Genomic DNA, 15,786 nt, shown 5'->3' on the forward strand with positions numbered 1-15,786 from the left:
CAGTCTCCGAGCGTCTGTGAACTTTAATTGAAAAATTCAATTCGTGATAAAATCAGGGCTCAATTGAAATGCTGATTCAACAGTTTAAATAAATGTAATTTTTACTACAAGAAAACTTGATATCGAGACTCAAATTACATATAAATAAAATTCAAAGACTAGTTGTCTGTAATGATTTTTTCTACGTGGGGACAACTTAACGACGAATAGGTGAGGCAAGTTTAAATCAACTTTTAGTATCGACATCAAATTCAGAAAAAAATTTCTCACGTGAGCTCCAGTTTGCGAACTATTTTACAAGCGTTAATAATAGAAATTAGTTATTTTTAATTTGCATAAGTAAATTGTAAAGTTACATAATAATATGATAGTGTTGTATACGTAAGATACGACGAACATTTTACCATTATACTTATTGAAATATATATTCGATCTTTGAGTGGGATCGGAATTTTTTTCCTAAAATACTTGTATGCAACGGAATACGAAAATTGTTCCATCGCCGTCTTTAAATAAGATTATGTTCATGTTTTTCGATTGTGATGTTTAAATTTGAAATAGATTAAAAATGTTAATATAATAACCATTTTATTTATATATGTTAAATATAAATAAAAATGGTTCAAGATCGATTATTGACTTCGACTTAGTCGCATTTATCTGTCAGTGCAATAGAGTTCAACGGGAGAAAGCCGTTCTTAGAGGCCGGTAGGCGCGAAGTCGGGTGGTGGCAGCTGCTAGCGGCCGGCAGCAGGCCGCTAGCGGCGCGTTGGCGCAGTGCGCGCACGATGGTGAAAGGTGCTATATCAATTCTTCGGCGCTCGGACTTTGCGCGCCTCGTCATGCCATACGCGCGAATTATACTTTTTTGTGCCATATTTGTATACGGTTAGTTAAACAATTTTTATTTATATATAATTTAAGCAACATAAATAATCGTTTGAAATGTGATTTTTGTTATTTTGAGTTATTTAAACATGTATAATCTTATGCAAGCGATTCAACTATACAACCGTTTAGTGTATTTTTTCCTTTAACTGTTCCACTTGTAAGATAACGTAACTGTTTACACGAATGAGAGTGAAAGCTTTAGATTTACTTTTATTAGGTGTAGCGAAACTGGATATAGCGGAAGTCAACGCTATATTTGGTAAGGCTGTTTAGGAAACAATTGTTGTCGTTTGCTCACATAACATATCTAAGTTTAGAAAGTGAATATCGAACTATACGAACGGTCTGTCTGTGTGTAGACACCTACTAATTGAATTCGTCGAGCACGTCCTTTCTTTCACTTGACATTGAGACGTGACCGGTTGTATGATGGGGGATATTGACATTTAGTGGTTTGCTTGAGTGCCTCAAATTATATAATAATTTTACCCCCAATAATACATTGATACGGATGTAGTCGAATGGCATACTTCCTTGATTGCATATTAACACGCATGCTGTTACAAGATAATGTACCGCAGACTATTCACGTTTATGCTAAAAAAACAAAAAAAACTTAAGGAAACTTAATAACCAGTTAACGGAGTGTGCACAGACAAGCTTTACAAATAACTTGAGTTAATACATTAGATTCAATTGAATTACTTATTTTTAACAACAATTATTAAAATTACATTTAAGGAATGTATTTAATAATGTCATAAAATTTTCACACGAAACTTTTCATTACATTATTCGATAACTAATTTCATACCTATATCTTTAAAATACTAACTACTAAGAGACCTTTACCTACAAGTCCATAGATAACTAAATGATCTGTCTACGTACTTAACTAGACTGAATTCGTATTAACCCACGCTTGGAGTCTCTTGATCTTGCGATCAAACAGGTGCTAAACGCAGGAGCTTTTCCTGTCATCAAGTGCAGTAAAAAAAATTAAGATTTCTGATTGGTTATCGTCTATGGTTTATTGTTTAATTACATTTCGATAATAATGGCTCCTTGGCCTTTTTAAATGAACCTTAAGTCATCGCAAGGAATTCCTAATTAAAAAAAAAAAAATTACAATTATTTAATTTCGATAGAAAATTGGTCTACCATTTGTAAATCTTGAGATTATTATTACGATTGAAAAGGTGAACTTGTCCGCTGATTGATTCGGTAAATTCTTTTGATATACGTAAGAAAAATAAAGGGTAAAATAATAACACTTTATGAAACTTTTAGAATTTTTATAACGAATTTCTCTTATTAATGTTCTCGAAGCAATGAAGTTATTTGTTCGCTCGCTTAAGCTTGTCAACTTTAAGACGACAAATTACATGTCTACAACATTACTCGGATCACGAGGGATATTTAATTTTTCCCACAATTTATTGCGATAAAATGGTTTCTATTGTAACGGTTTTATAAATTATCTTTGGAAACTGTTTGACTATAACATAACAAATTTAATTTGAAGTCGATCAGGGACAAAATGAACCGGGAATCATTTCAAATCCAAACAACATGTTTAATTTTTTGAAGTGTATACACATAGGTTTCTATTTATATTCTATCTTCAATATCTTTATAGTAGCAAAGGTTTTCTTATTAATTAAAGCCTATCAATATTCATAACAATAACTTAATGTATTTGTCGCAATTTGATTTAAAAAAAAATTATAACAGAGTAGAATATAAGCGCTCTGTGTAAAGATAAAACATTAAAAGCATTCAAAAACATTTTGTCGATTTAATACGTGGAATTGTCAAACAGGTATGTTAATGGCTGAGTCAACTCACTAGGCTCGTATGTTAACGAGTTACGAGAAGCGTAATGAGAAAATTAAGTTTTTAGATGTAAATACTTCGATAGCAGTCATATATTTTATTTTAACTATCTTATAATCGTGTTTGTGCATTGAAATTGCATCATTTATAAAACGCTTGATCAAATTTAAATTTATGATTATAACTTAATATGATAATGGCTATAACTTAGATTAAATTTTGAATTTAAAACAGAGCGGTGTGTGATATTGATATTTCAAATCGACGTCGATGTTTTTTAAAATTTCGTACAACATTTTTTAAACCATGTTATATTAACGACTTACAATTTACTAGGCTAGGGATAGCAATATCAATTATTGGCCATTGAAAAACCTTCAAATCTGAAACAGTTGTGCACTGCAAGGCATTTCACTTATATATCTCCAGTTACAAAGTGGAGTTATTCATATTAATTGTAAGGTAATTATTATAAAAATGTGCCTAAATGACATAGGTACATATTATATCAATACACCACGTAGTGAGAAATAAAGAGTAAATTAGTTAGTACATTTTAATTAATTTACTGAAGTTTGCAATCGTTTATTAAGATATCTATATGACTTTAATTTGCTAGAAGTTAGAACGTAACTTTGCGCTTGTAATTAATTTAATAAATAGTTAATTGTAACATTTCGTTCTAATTTGTTTTCGTAAAGTTTTACTCTCAAGTACAATCATTTCGTAGACAGTTTGAAAATTTAAATTAAATTTGATTACAGTAACATGAATCTTAATTTATGTTTCAAGTAGTTACATTAAAATTATTAATTTGGTTATGTTTCAAATGATTAAAAACTAGCTGTCGCCCGCGACTCCATTCACGTAGAATTAAAAAAAAAAACTTTATAAGTAGCCTATGTGTTCTTCCAGACTATGTTCTACATGAGGGCCAAATTTCATCAAAATTCATTCAGCTATTCTGGAGATACTTTCAATGTTTGATTGAAGGTATCCATCCATCCATCCATATAAACTTTTGCATTTATAATGTTAGTAAGACATAAGATGTAAGATGTATAGTAATCTGTGTGGAAAAGTAATTCAAAAATAAGTTATTTACTTGTTTATTTTCAGTAAATTGTCAGAAGGACAAAGAAGAGGACTTTGTATGTCCAGAAGGAACACAAGGAAATGGAAATTTTGCAGACCCTGCGACGTGTAGACGTTTTTATCAGGTACTATTTACAAACTTTACTTTGCAGGCATGGTAATTACTTCAAATGACAATTGTAGTACTAATGTATTTAAAATGTTTAGTACTCCGACATTGTAACCGACAAAGTTATATGATCCGGTGGAATAAGTTTATTAGCTCAATAGCGCCCCCTGTCAATAACAAAAAAAATGTCACAAAATCCTTGTCGCACTAAATTTTTTTTATCGTGTTTTTTTCTTTTTTGTTATTTTCTATGTCTATATAGATTTCACATATTTTGTGATAAAACTCACCGCGTGACAACGCCTCTTTCACCGGTACATATAAGTTTGTCGTTGTGTTCGTCCTTAACCTATTTCTCAGAGACGGACTCGTCTGTCACCAATTGCTAAAAACTCTGCAATAGGTCACATTGCAAAAAAGTTAAAGAGTAACTCTGTAAATGCGTAGTTACAATCTAGCTGATATATTTCGTAATACTGAATTATGTATGACTAAGTTTGACGTTCATTTACTATTTGTCAGAGTAAACGGCTCGGAGTAAATGCGATTTTATCATTGGTCGAGTTGAACTCGGGTCATCGTGATTAAAGGATACTCTGTACGTCAGATGATCGTGACTAATGGTGCAGGGTTACCTTTGTCGCATATTCATTCAATTTATTGAATACCCGCGGAATACATTAGGCGTTTAGGTCTGACAATGCCAATCGACTTTTTCAAAGACATTTTGTTCCGATATCTTGTTTAAAACTGAAAACGTATTTAGTATACCTTAGTATATTGTTAACAAAAAGACAAGAAAAAATATAGCGGTCGCACGCGACTTTGCGCGGAATAAATAACTTAATTAGTAGCCTATGTGTTCTTCTAGACTATGTTCTACATCTACGCCAAATTCCAGCGAGATCCATGCAGCCGTTCTGGAGATACCTTCAAACAACAATCCATCTAAACATTCGGATTTATAATATTAGTAAGTTAGTAAGATTCTAATATTGAACAGATGACTCATGCGTTTTTTTTTAAATTAAAAAAGACCTCTTTAAAGTTATAAACACTAATAGACTAAAATTTTGGTTGAATCATAGTGATTTCAGAGTAATTCCTAGTTTCTATTCATAATTCTAATTTCACATTCTTATGGGCGAGAATGGCGGCTTGGTCTCCTTCGTAGAGAAATTAAACTCTAAATTATTAATTAAACCTACCTTCGTGTGTAAACAAGCGTTAAACCGTAACATAACTTAGCAGATTTATTAAGAATAGCTAGAAAGCACCGTAATTTTTCTTATGCGGAAAAAACGCGACAGAGGAAAGAAAATTCTTCTATTTTACTTTAATCTGTTGTCAAAAAGACCACGAAAATATTTAATTGAATAATATAAGTATTATAATGCTGATAAATTAACTTTTTAGTAACTCTTCAATATTGTAAGTTTCATAAAACCCGGCCAATTTCACTTTTTATAAACATTACCAATTTTTATTTTTTTAAACATTATTATTTTTTATGTATTTAATGTGTAAAATCAAATTAATAGTTCTACATTTTCTCGTAATAAAACAGACATTTAGGATTAATTAAGAAGAAACGAGTTCAAGGAGAATTTGAATAATAGGAATTTTCATATAATTACAATCAAGGAAGCATTTTTGCATATTAATATGTTTAACACACATAACTAGTTATGGGCAATGCAGGTCGACCAGATTTTAAATTGGTAAATAATATTTGAACATTTAAGCTCATAAAATGTACTCTTGATAACGATCGTTAAAGATTTTTTTATCTTGTTATAATATTACATAATATGAAATTTTTGGGTGTAGCCCTCTCCTAAAGATCGCCACGTAATAACAATACTGAAGAAGTAAAATTTTACGTTAAAATCTTGCTAATGCATTGACTGGGTCAGCAATAATAGACAAAAGTTACAAATATCTCGTAAAAATAAACCTTTGCGTCAACTTTAACTACGGCTCCACATTTTTGCCACGAAACTTCGCGAACAGGCGTGAACCTGAATGTAGATGGTGCGGGATTCGCGGGTGTTCACGAACGAATGTGAACATCCCGCGAATGTGGATAGCATGACTTGTACCTTGAAATCACACCACTAGTGTGGTGCCACCATAATATGGATTGTACTGTTCGTTTAGGTAATTTTAAAAATGTATTATTTGAGCGTATGTTTTTATAACGGAGATCAGTAATAATTGACTTCGCACTATAACATTCACGTTGATAAACGTGTTGTCAAATGCTCGTGTGATGCATTGGCATTGACGATGCAATCACTTGAAATGTTGTGAGTCATATATTTTTATAAATTCCTTTGTCTTGTTAATACTTTGTATGAAGAAATAAAAGGATATTTTAGATATTTTGTATAGGCAATTTACACTGATACTTATACGAAAATATTCCAAGGTGGCAATAATTAAAATTCTTTAGTTATTTATTAATTATAAATGTTAATGACAATCAATAAGAACGGGAAATCTTATACAAATATGCCAATATACCAAATATACAATATTTATTACCAATCTTAAAGGTACCGAAAACGACAAGCTAACTAAGCTTGCTCATGTGTGAAAAGCGAGCGTATAAACGCTAAGAAACCACAGACATAATACCAAGAAATATTATGAGTATTTTCTTATCCTTGAATTGAGCAAACAACACGAGATATAATATACATTTTCTTTCTTTATATATACAAAGGTCGCCAAAGTAAGGCTTTATTAGCTTCTGACCTTATAAATAAAATTATGTTTCAACATTTTTTATTGGTTAATAATAACGATGCCATAGACGTATAAACATATAGAAAGTCTATGTTTATTAAATTAGTAACAACCTCTAACTAAACGAAATCTTCATGTTATTTTATAGTACTTTTTATTTCCATAAATTTATGAAAAAGCGATTATTTCTAAGTGAGATGTTTTATGAAAATCCAATCTTGGACGGTCCAGATCGAGAATAATTTTCTCGGAACGATTCTCACAATTAATGTCAATTTTCGTAATTTATATCAGCGTTAAAGGATTCCATTTGGGATGGTTTTTATAGCTCTGGATCCTTCTCGGCCGGTAATAAATGAATGAGTTATGGAGATCAACTTTAACAACTTATATTTAAATCATTCAGGCGTGAATGTATTCAGATCGATAAATTAATTTTCAATCATAGTCTATATTTTAGTTCAATTACTGACCAAGAAGTTAAGAACGACATTCCATTTCCTTTTTTATATCTCTTGCTTTTATCGATGTCCAATATTCTGTGATAGTCAAGATGTAGCCTGCACATATCTGCGAATAAAATTCAAATACATGAGTGATGTTAACCAACCCTCACTTGGTCAGCGTGGTTGATAATGGCCTAGTCACAGGGTATGCTCTGAGCCCCATAGTAAATAGTGAGCTGATGATGATTCTGTGATAGGCACTTGTTGTAGTATACTTTTTAAATAGTAAAAGTATCATGATATGGGCTTTGTTAACATTATTCAAACGGTAAACTCATAGGATTTTTGCCTATACTAATGTGTCTGTACGTTGCAGTAGAGTTCTGATATTATTTCGTATAATAGTCGTGGTGATACGTACCCAATGTCCATGTATAGAGTCAGTTTGACGGATGTTTACGGTTTCCCTTCTATTTTATATCACGCAACTGACTTAAGGCTATGTATGTTTTAGAGTCTTAATGATTTAGTACATATATTACGACATACAAAATTTTAGTTACAAACTTTTTATATTACATTAAAAAAATGTTGTATTAGGAAGATACTCTTAGTTAATTATAATTATGATTTGTCGAGTACAATGTGCAGACCTCTAGATGTTTTTAATTTTTCTTAGCATTGTGCTAGTAAACAATGCGAACGCCTTAATTGTTATGTGTATATTCTGACTGTCAACGAACAAAGTGAGGTTTAAACAAAGATCAGTAAGGTCAGGACTAGAAACGTAGTTTTTCAACCGTCTACTCTAACCTTGTCGTGGCACAATTCTATTAGTGTTAAAAAATATTATTCTGTACCGTAAAGTTTTTTTAAAGTTCTTATTAAGGTACTAAGAAGTAAATAATACATATTTAACTGTTTAAAAAAACTTGTGGCTTTAAAACATACAGATGATCTAAGCTTAAGATCATAGTTATACTTATTTTGTACGAAACTTTTGCTTCTGTTGAATTATAGAGAAATTATACTATGCTAAAATTAATTTAGAAAGACACTTCTATGTAGTTTATAAGATTATTTTATAGAGTTTGAATTTATAGACATACCAATGTATATTTGTGAATTAATTAGATATGTAAATTATATTATCCATTATAATGTTGGTCTGATGTGCCTTTGTTCCAGTTAATCAGGGTATCGTCCCTTCCATTCATATTTGATTTAACCGACTTATTGTTTCTCAGTGTGTCGACGGGTACCCGTATTTGAATAGATGTCCCTCGGGGCTCTACTTCGACGATATTAGCAAGTATTGTACATTTAAAGCCGAAGCACGATGCGGTCCCATTTCCACGAGTGAGTACGATTCCAAGTCTATTAATTGAACGTCTCCTACACACGTTCCGCTCACTGAAGTAAGTAAAATCGGATTATGTGTCGGTGCCCGTATGGAAAGGGAACTTAGCACGTTGCGGGAATACTTAAAAGCATTAAACATTCATTCTCCGAATACAATATGCTCCCACAATGCTACATTGTGTTTAACATTTCCATGCTGATGTATTAAACCTTTTTGATACTTATTTTTGTTAAATAATTCTCTTTTAGAATTTTATATCTCACATTATCTGCTGCTATAATATTCAATTACTTTACTCCTTATTAGTTGTATTTTTTCACTGAAATATTAAAAATAAAATGAACTTTTATTTTTTACCGTATTAACTTTTGCTTTATATTTTAGCTCCAGCTCCAATAACAGAGGCTCCGTTAGATTTGGCGACGAAATGTGATCTGTCACAATGTGAACTGCCGTATTGTTTCTGCTCAAAAGATGGCACCTTGATCCCCGGCGGTTTGGAGCCTGATGATGTAAGTCTATTAAACTGCATTATAAATTATGAAAATATTACCTATATACTGTCCAGGATATTTAATTTCTAGCCACTTCGGCGAAATGTTATTTGACGCTCGCAATCCTTAGAAAGCTCTTAAAGTTTTCAATACTATTTTATATCCTACTTGTGAGGCGAATTTAATATCTAATACAGCATATATTTTCTATAATTCCTAGAATTGGGACTTAATATTTTCACACCGACTCGGATACTAAACACATTTATCAATTATGATTTCGCGGCTAACGTTGACTTTCTAAAGTCATTAAGCAATGATTTACTATGCGAGTCCACATGCAAAAGTAATCGTTTCCTTTCTATATAATGTATCGACAAACATTGTTTCTATTTACAGACGCCGCAAATAATTATGCTGACTTTCGACGGTGCTGTCAATTTGAATAACTATGAATTGTATAAGAAAGTGTTCAGTGGAAAGATAAAGAATCCGAATGGTTGCCCGATCCGAGGAACGTTCTTCCTTTCACACGAATACAGGTAATTGGTATTAATATTTCTGCTATTCTGCAATAAGTATCGAATGTTGAGTACCTTACTATGAACCCTCGTATTTCTAAGTGTTTTCTTGACTTTGTATTTGTTATAAAAGTTTCCGTTTGAGGTTCCTTTATTGGTATACTGGAATTGTGTGCAAATGTGCTTTAAAAGAAACTGAAAAAACATTTTTTTGAAGAAATTATTTATACTATAATAAAAACCCAAATGTCGCGCCCAAAGTGGGTTACGTAAAATTTTAAAGTATTTTATAATTATAAAATCTTCTAAAAGTTTGAAGAAATTTTATCCGTTCATCCCGAGATGACTAGAAACAATAGAGTTTATAATAGTAATCAGTATCTAGGAATCTCATTGCACAGAACACGTTTATGCAAAACGTGCAAACATCTTCGGCCGATGTACGAATGGCGAGCTTTTATGTGCGGAATTAATGCAAAACAACTTGAAATTCTGCACGACTGCGTACGTGAGTCTCGTGTCCGTGAAACCTCACGGTCAATGTCCACCTCTCATCTATTAAAATGTATAATGAATAGAGTAGAATTCTATGGAAATTAGAAAATATAACGTTTTTATCGAAACAGTTTTATCTTTATAAATCTGTAATAACAGACTTATTAAAAACAGACAGGTTTGTTTCATCAACACGTTTAAACTTTTCAAAATAAATCCATAGCCACTATATGACATTGTCAGCCAGTGACATGCTTTACTATAATAACTCATTTGATCGAATTTGACTATACATCATTTGTTTTGAAAAAAAAGGTGTTTATTGTAGATAAAAGTTATGTTTTTAGTGGATACATTTAAATATCTTTTGATTACACTGGAATTTTCTTAGTAGATTCTGATTAAATGTAAAGAACATTCTACTCTTTTGTTGCAAACGACTTCGCCCACGTGAAATTAAAAATTATGGTAGTATAGTCGATGTCACTTGAATGGAGTCAATTCAAAAACAAAATCTCTCATCTTTATAATATTCGTATAGTTTCTTTTAAAATATTGCTAGTTATAAAAAAGAAATAAAATTAAGTGAGAGTTACATAATTTAATTATTAATAAGACAAATTATCATTGTAATGTTTACGTAAAACTTGCATAAATATAAGCAAACAGACCGTTATTATAGTTATATAACGTAAGAAATATTACTGCCGAGATACTGGTAAAACAAACAGATTTTCTTTTTTTATAAGAGAATATAGACAACATGTTACGGGTAGTGGAAACACATTTGTTGTAATACAAATAATGTTTGTGTTAATTAATGAAATTACTGACTAGTACGGGTAGCCGCGGTTTTAGCTAAACTAGCGCCATGGGGGAGTTTTCTACGGCGCCTTCTTTTTACCCTTCTTGTATTTTTTTAGGTGGGGGAGGGGGTACAGTATTATGTGAGACTGTAATTCACAGACCTGTGTCGCCCAACCGCGCCCTACCTTAACGCCGACCTGACGGTATATTTAAATTACGACTGTGTTTGTTTAATTTGATTTGTTTTACATTTTCAGTAATTATGCCATGGTGCAGTCGCTCGCCCATGACGGTCATGAGGTATGGGTTTTTAATTATTACCAGTGTATGTTCATTTTAAATTAAAACAAGCAATTACTTAAGTTGTTACAGGTGATGTGGTAAATAACGATTCATTTTGTTAAATAATATATTTTAAATACCTTACTATGATCCTAAATTAAACTTTGCTTTAACACCATAGTTTCTCCGAAATATTAGACTGCGGTCGGTGTTTGCACTTTTATAATAGTTAACATAGTATCTTGTTTAAAACACTCTTCAGTCTTGTAAAGACGTTTCAAAGTTAATTAAAATATCAATAAGATGTAATGAATGTTATGATTGTCAGATCGCTACCGGCACAATATCTCAGCAACAAGGCCTCCAAGACAAAGGGTACGAGGAATGGGCCGGTGAGATGATAGGAATGCGGGAAATACTCAAGAAATTCGCCAACGTATCCCGCTCGGAAATCGTCGGGGCCAGAGCGCCATTCCTAAAGCCCGGCAGAAATACGCAATTTAAGGTAAGTCGATTAAGAAATAGTGGTATTGCCCATCACGGTGAACCGGTTCGTCGCATGCAGCAGTTAAACACTGCCTGACATTTTGTATATTTAAGATAATTTTATAGTTTAAAGTAAATATGTTATAGTAATTAGAAGACAATATTGTATTACAATAACAAAGTGCAATAAAAGCAATAAACATTAATGATATTTTTTTTGCTTTTTGCGAATCTACAGGATGTTTTAAAATGTGCACTCGCCTGCACCGAAATTGAGTACATTTGGATTATTTATTGTATTAATAAAACGGGTAAATAACTCGTTACGTATATGTTGAAAATTTAAACACAGCTTTACCATTATGAAATACACGAACAGATGCAATGTAAACAGCTGCGAGTGTTCTACGGCGATTGCTTCCGGCGGCGTCAGAATTATTCGGAAATTGAATTGTTCATTTGGATACCGGCATTATGCTATCCAAAGTATACGATTTTATGTTTTTTGTTGTGTTGCAAATGAGTAATCGGTTTACCTATTAAGTGACCACTATCCGTCAGCATCCAGAACAGATATCTGTACTCAATTTGTCTGATTGACATAAGGGGAACGATTTTCGGGGAGGTTTACATTCAATTGTAGCACCCTGTAGTGTAAACTTTTTTACCGAGTTCTACATTAGTATTTTTCGTCATTGTAATAATCAATGAGGTTTATTTTTTTCCAATAAAAGTGCAGATTTTCGTATTAAAAAGTATCTATATGTTTTTTCTCAGGTTCTTGAAGATTTCGGATACATCTACGACAGTTCAGTTGGTGTACCACCACTTCCAATACCAGTTTGGCCTTACACTTTGGATTACAAGATACCTCATGAGTGTAAATCAGGCACATGCCCAACTAAGTCATTCCCCGGTAAGATTTACTAGTGAAATAAAAAAAAATACGTTATAATTTCTTATAAAAGTAATTTGTCAAAGAACCTTGGAATTTTCCTAATTAACTACTGGTAAGTTACTTCGATATTCTAGGAATTATTGAGACCCCTCGGGATGTGTATGTGAGCGATATCAGAAAATAAGTTAATAAAGTTGTTATCTGAGTAGGTCTGTGGGAGGTGCCCTTCAACGCGCATTACGTCGAGTCCTTTGAGGGTGGACATTGCCCCTACTTGGATCAATGTGTTCTTCACAACCACGATTCAGACGAGGTAATATATTTTTCATTATAATGTGTAACATTAGATAAGAGATCGGAAACTGGTATATTTTGTTATAGTAAGATGAAATTTTACTTTAAATGTAATATGATTGTAAAACATTAGTGTAACGACTGTCACCATTTGGTCAAAATATTTCACTAAAACACATTTTTGATTCGAAAGCTGACCCAAAAATACTTTAATTATGACTCAAAGCACTTAAAAAAATTACGTATTGTGAAGTAATATCGACGGGTCTCAAATTAATATTAAGCTTATCATTAATATATTTTCTGACTACTTTATTATATACGCTATTGTAAATGTATCTATAATTCCTAGATCAGAGCTGACACGATATTACTACACTAATGTCCTCTATGTTCGTCCCGAATTCCTAATTATTCTAAGTGACGTATGAATTTGGCTCTTTGTTCTTCTAATATGCCCTATTTGCTTCATTTAACGTCACCGTAATATACCTTTATTCCCAAATTAATGAGAAAATATCACAGGACCCGACATTCCTGTCAATATAGTAGGTATCCTTTACAATTTTTTGTGATTCATTATAAGACTCTATTTACAGAAAAGTGCAATCATTTAAATGACATATTTTGTAAATTAAATAATCAAAATTTATTAGATTACTATTGCAACCATTTGTTTAAAAAGTAAAAATCTCAGTAGCTTATTAACCTAATTGTAACATCAGATTCAATGAAAAAAGCAGCTGGAATCATCATTATATTTAGTATAAAAGTATACTAGCTTTTATATCCTTATATATAGGTGCTAGAATGGCTTCAAGAGGATTTCAACCGGTACTACGAGCAGAACCGGGCGCCTTACATGATGCCGTTCCACACCAACTGGTTCCAGATCAAAGAACTCGAGCAAGGCCTGCACAAGTTCCTTCGTTGGGCTGCTGACTTGTATGTATACATTTAACTACATGGATCGCACCGAAACATTTATAAAAAATATGTTGTTATCGCAGTTTTTCAAACACAATGAGCGAGATAAAATTATGTTATCTCTGAGTAATTTCTCTCTATTTTTTCTCAGAAACGATGTGTGGTTTGTTACCGTTACCCAAGCGTTGACATGGATCACGGAACCTAAACCAGTAAAGGCGCTGAACAACTACGAAGCTTGGAGATGTGACAACAGAGATCTGCCTGGGAAACCTTGCAATCTTTCCAACAAATGTGCTCTCTCTTTCAAACATCCTGATACTAATTTCACCGATACGAGATACATGGAAACTTGCAGCGAGTGTCCGAACCAGTAAGTAGTACTTTCAAAATAAAATAAGGCATTGTCAATCATCATCATCGTGGAATCTATTTTTGTAGTTACCTCAGAAAACTACAAAATATACATTGCTTTTAGGGGAAAGATTGGGTTATGTCAGATTTTTAACCATCAGCCTCAAGTGCGATGCAATGTTGCCATTCCTTCCAGTGAAATAACTCCTCAACGATCAGTTTTTATGGACTGCGGTGGCAAGCAACAGGCACCTAGTGTTAAGTGTCCATTTCCCATAGTAATCTGTAACAAGAAAGAAGTTTTAAGGAAGAGAAGAGGAGAAACAGAAAAACTATACACAATTATCCTGTCCTTTTGTTTATGGTCTTTAAATAACATGTCGCATATTATTTTTTAGGTATCCATGGCTGGGAGATTCCGGCGGTACTGGTATTTCTGGTAAAGATAATTACATACCGGACAATTTAAAGAGAAAATAGTATAAATATATTACTTGAAGACTTTGTAGGATTTAGTATAATCTATTCAGTATACTGTTTAAAATAAGTTTTTTGCGTTTATAATTAAAAAAAAACGTAAAAAATTATTGTAAAATAGTTTTTAATTGTGTCGAAGTGACAATGGTTGTGCAGCATTAGAATCTCAATGGATTATTCATTTTTGTACATAATATACAAGTTTATATAAAATTATATTATGTTTATAATTAATAATTTGTATGTACTTAATATAAGTATATCTTATTGTTATATTTTTACATACGAGGTTATGAAATAACAGACTATGTTATCAATTTATAAAATTTCTTTATAATAATATTTAGTAGAAGGATCGTAATTAATTTGTTATTTACAAAAGAGTGGTGCTATACATTTTTATTTAAACATAATTTTTAATACTTTAAATGTAGTTCAGTTCAAAAATGAGTTAAAAATTACGTTGTCGCTAACGAATGTTTGACGTTTTTATTAAAATTGGCTTAACGTATTTTTTAGTTTGAATATTTTAATGTTATTACGACAATTATATCGCAAACTCGATTGACATGAAATATGTCATATTGTTTGAGTTCAAAAAAATATTTTATCGTCAATTTCAATTGCCGATCGACAAAAAAATTGTTGTGTATTTCTGTTTTTAAAAGATAATGAAATGGTAATATGTTTTTGTTCACGTGTTTCGCCAGTGTAAACCCACGGTTATAGATTACATAAACGTTTCTGGTCATAGTTTTGCTCATTATTTACTTCAATCTACAATAGTTTTTGTACACATACACATTTTTGTTTTGTTAATATTTTGTAAAGGCAATATTTTTTTACTATTGTTAGTTGTTTTTTATATTGACATGAATTTGATTTTGCTGAATAAAATAATTTACATCGATATATTGTGGTTATTATTTGAAATATCTTCAACATTGTTTTCGATTTCCTTTTTCATTATACAAAAGCCTTTTAATATTTCTAGTGAAATATGGCAGTTAAAATTTATAATTGGCTTTTCATGTTAACAATTTCTGTAAAATGTGTTACTCTTTGACAATTGTTTTGACTTTCAAATATTTCTTTAAACTAGACGTTGCCCGCGAGTCCGGCCGCGCGGAACAATAAAAATTTATTAGTAGCCTATAAGTACTTCAAGGCTATGTTCTATATCTATGCGAATTTTCAGCGAGATCGATGCAGGCGTTCTGGAGATAACTTCTAACCAACATCCATCTATCCATCTAATCT

At 31.8% G+C, this 15,786-nt stretch overlaps 1 protein-coding gene across 1 annotated transcript; it reads left to right on the top strand.

The window, feature by feature from the left end:
• Positions 1-357: 357 nt before the first annotated feature.
• Positions 358-15,381, top strand: Cda4 (chitin deacetylase Cda4). The gene is made up of 13 exons (XM_013326045.1): positions 358-381; positions 668-888; positions 3,847-3,947; positions 8,376-8,487; positions 8,876-9,003; positions 9,385-9,527; positions 11,066-11,108; positions 11,419-11,595; positions 12,354-12,492; positions 12,684-12,787; positions 13,571-13,713; positions 13,847-14,068; positions 14,448-15,381. Exons 1-13 carry the CDS (start codon positions 365-367, stop codon positions 14,527-14,529), a joined length of 1,632 nt encoding a protein of 543 aa, XP_013181499.1. The 5' UTR covers positions 358-364; the 3' UTR covers positions 14,530-15,381.
• The last annotated feature ends 405 nt before the right edge of the window (positions 15,382-15,786 follow it).

The sequence above is a fragment of the Papilio xuthus genome, unplaced genomic scaffold (assembly GCF_000836235.2).
Source record: "Papilio xuthus unplaced genomic scaffold, Pxut_1.1 DF828952.1, whole genome shotgun sequence".
NCBI lineage: Eukaryota > Metazoa > Arthropoda > Insecta > Lepidoptera > Papilionidae > Papilio > Papilio xuthus.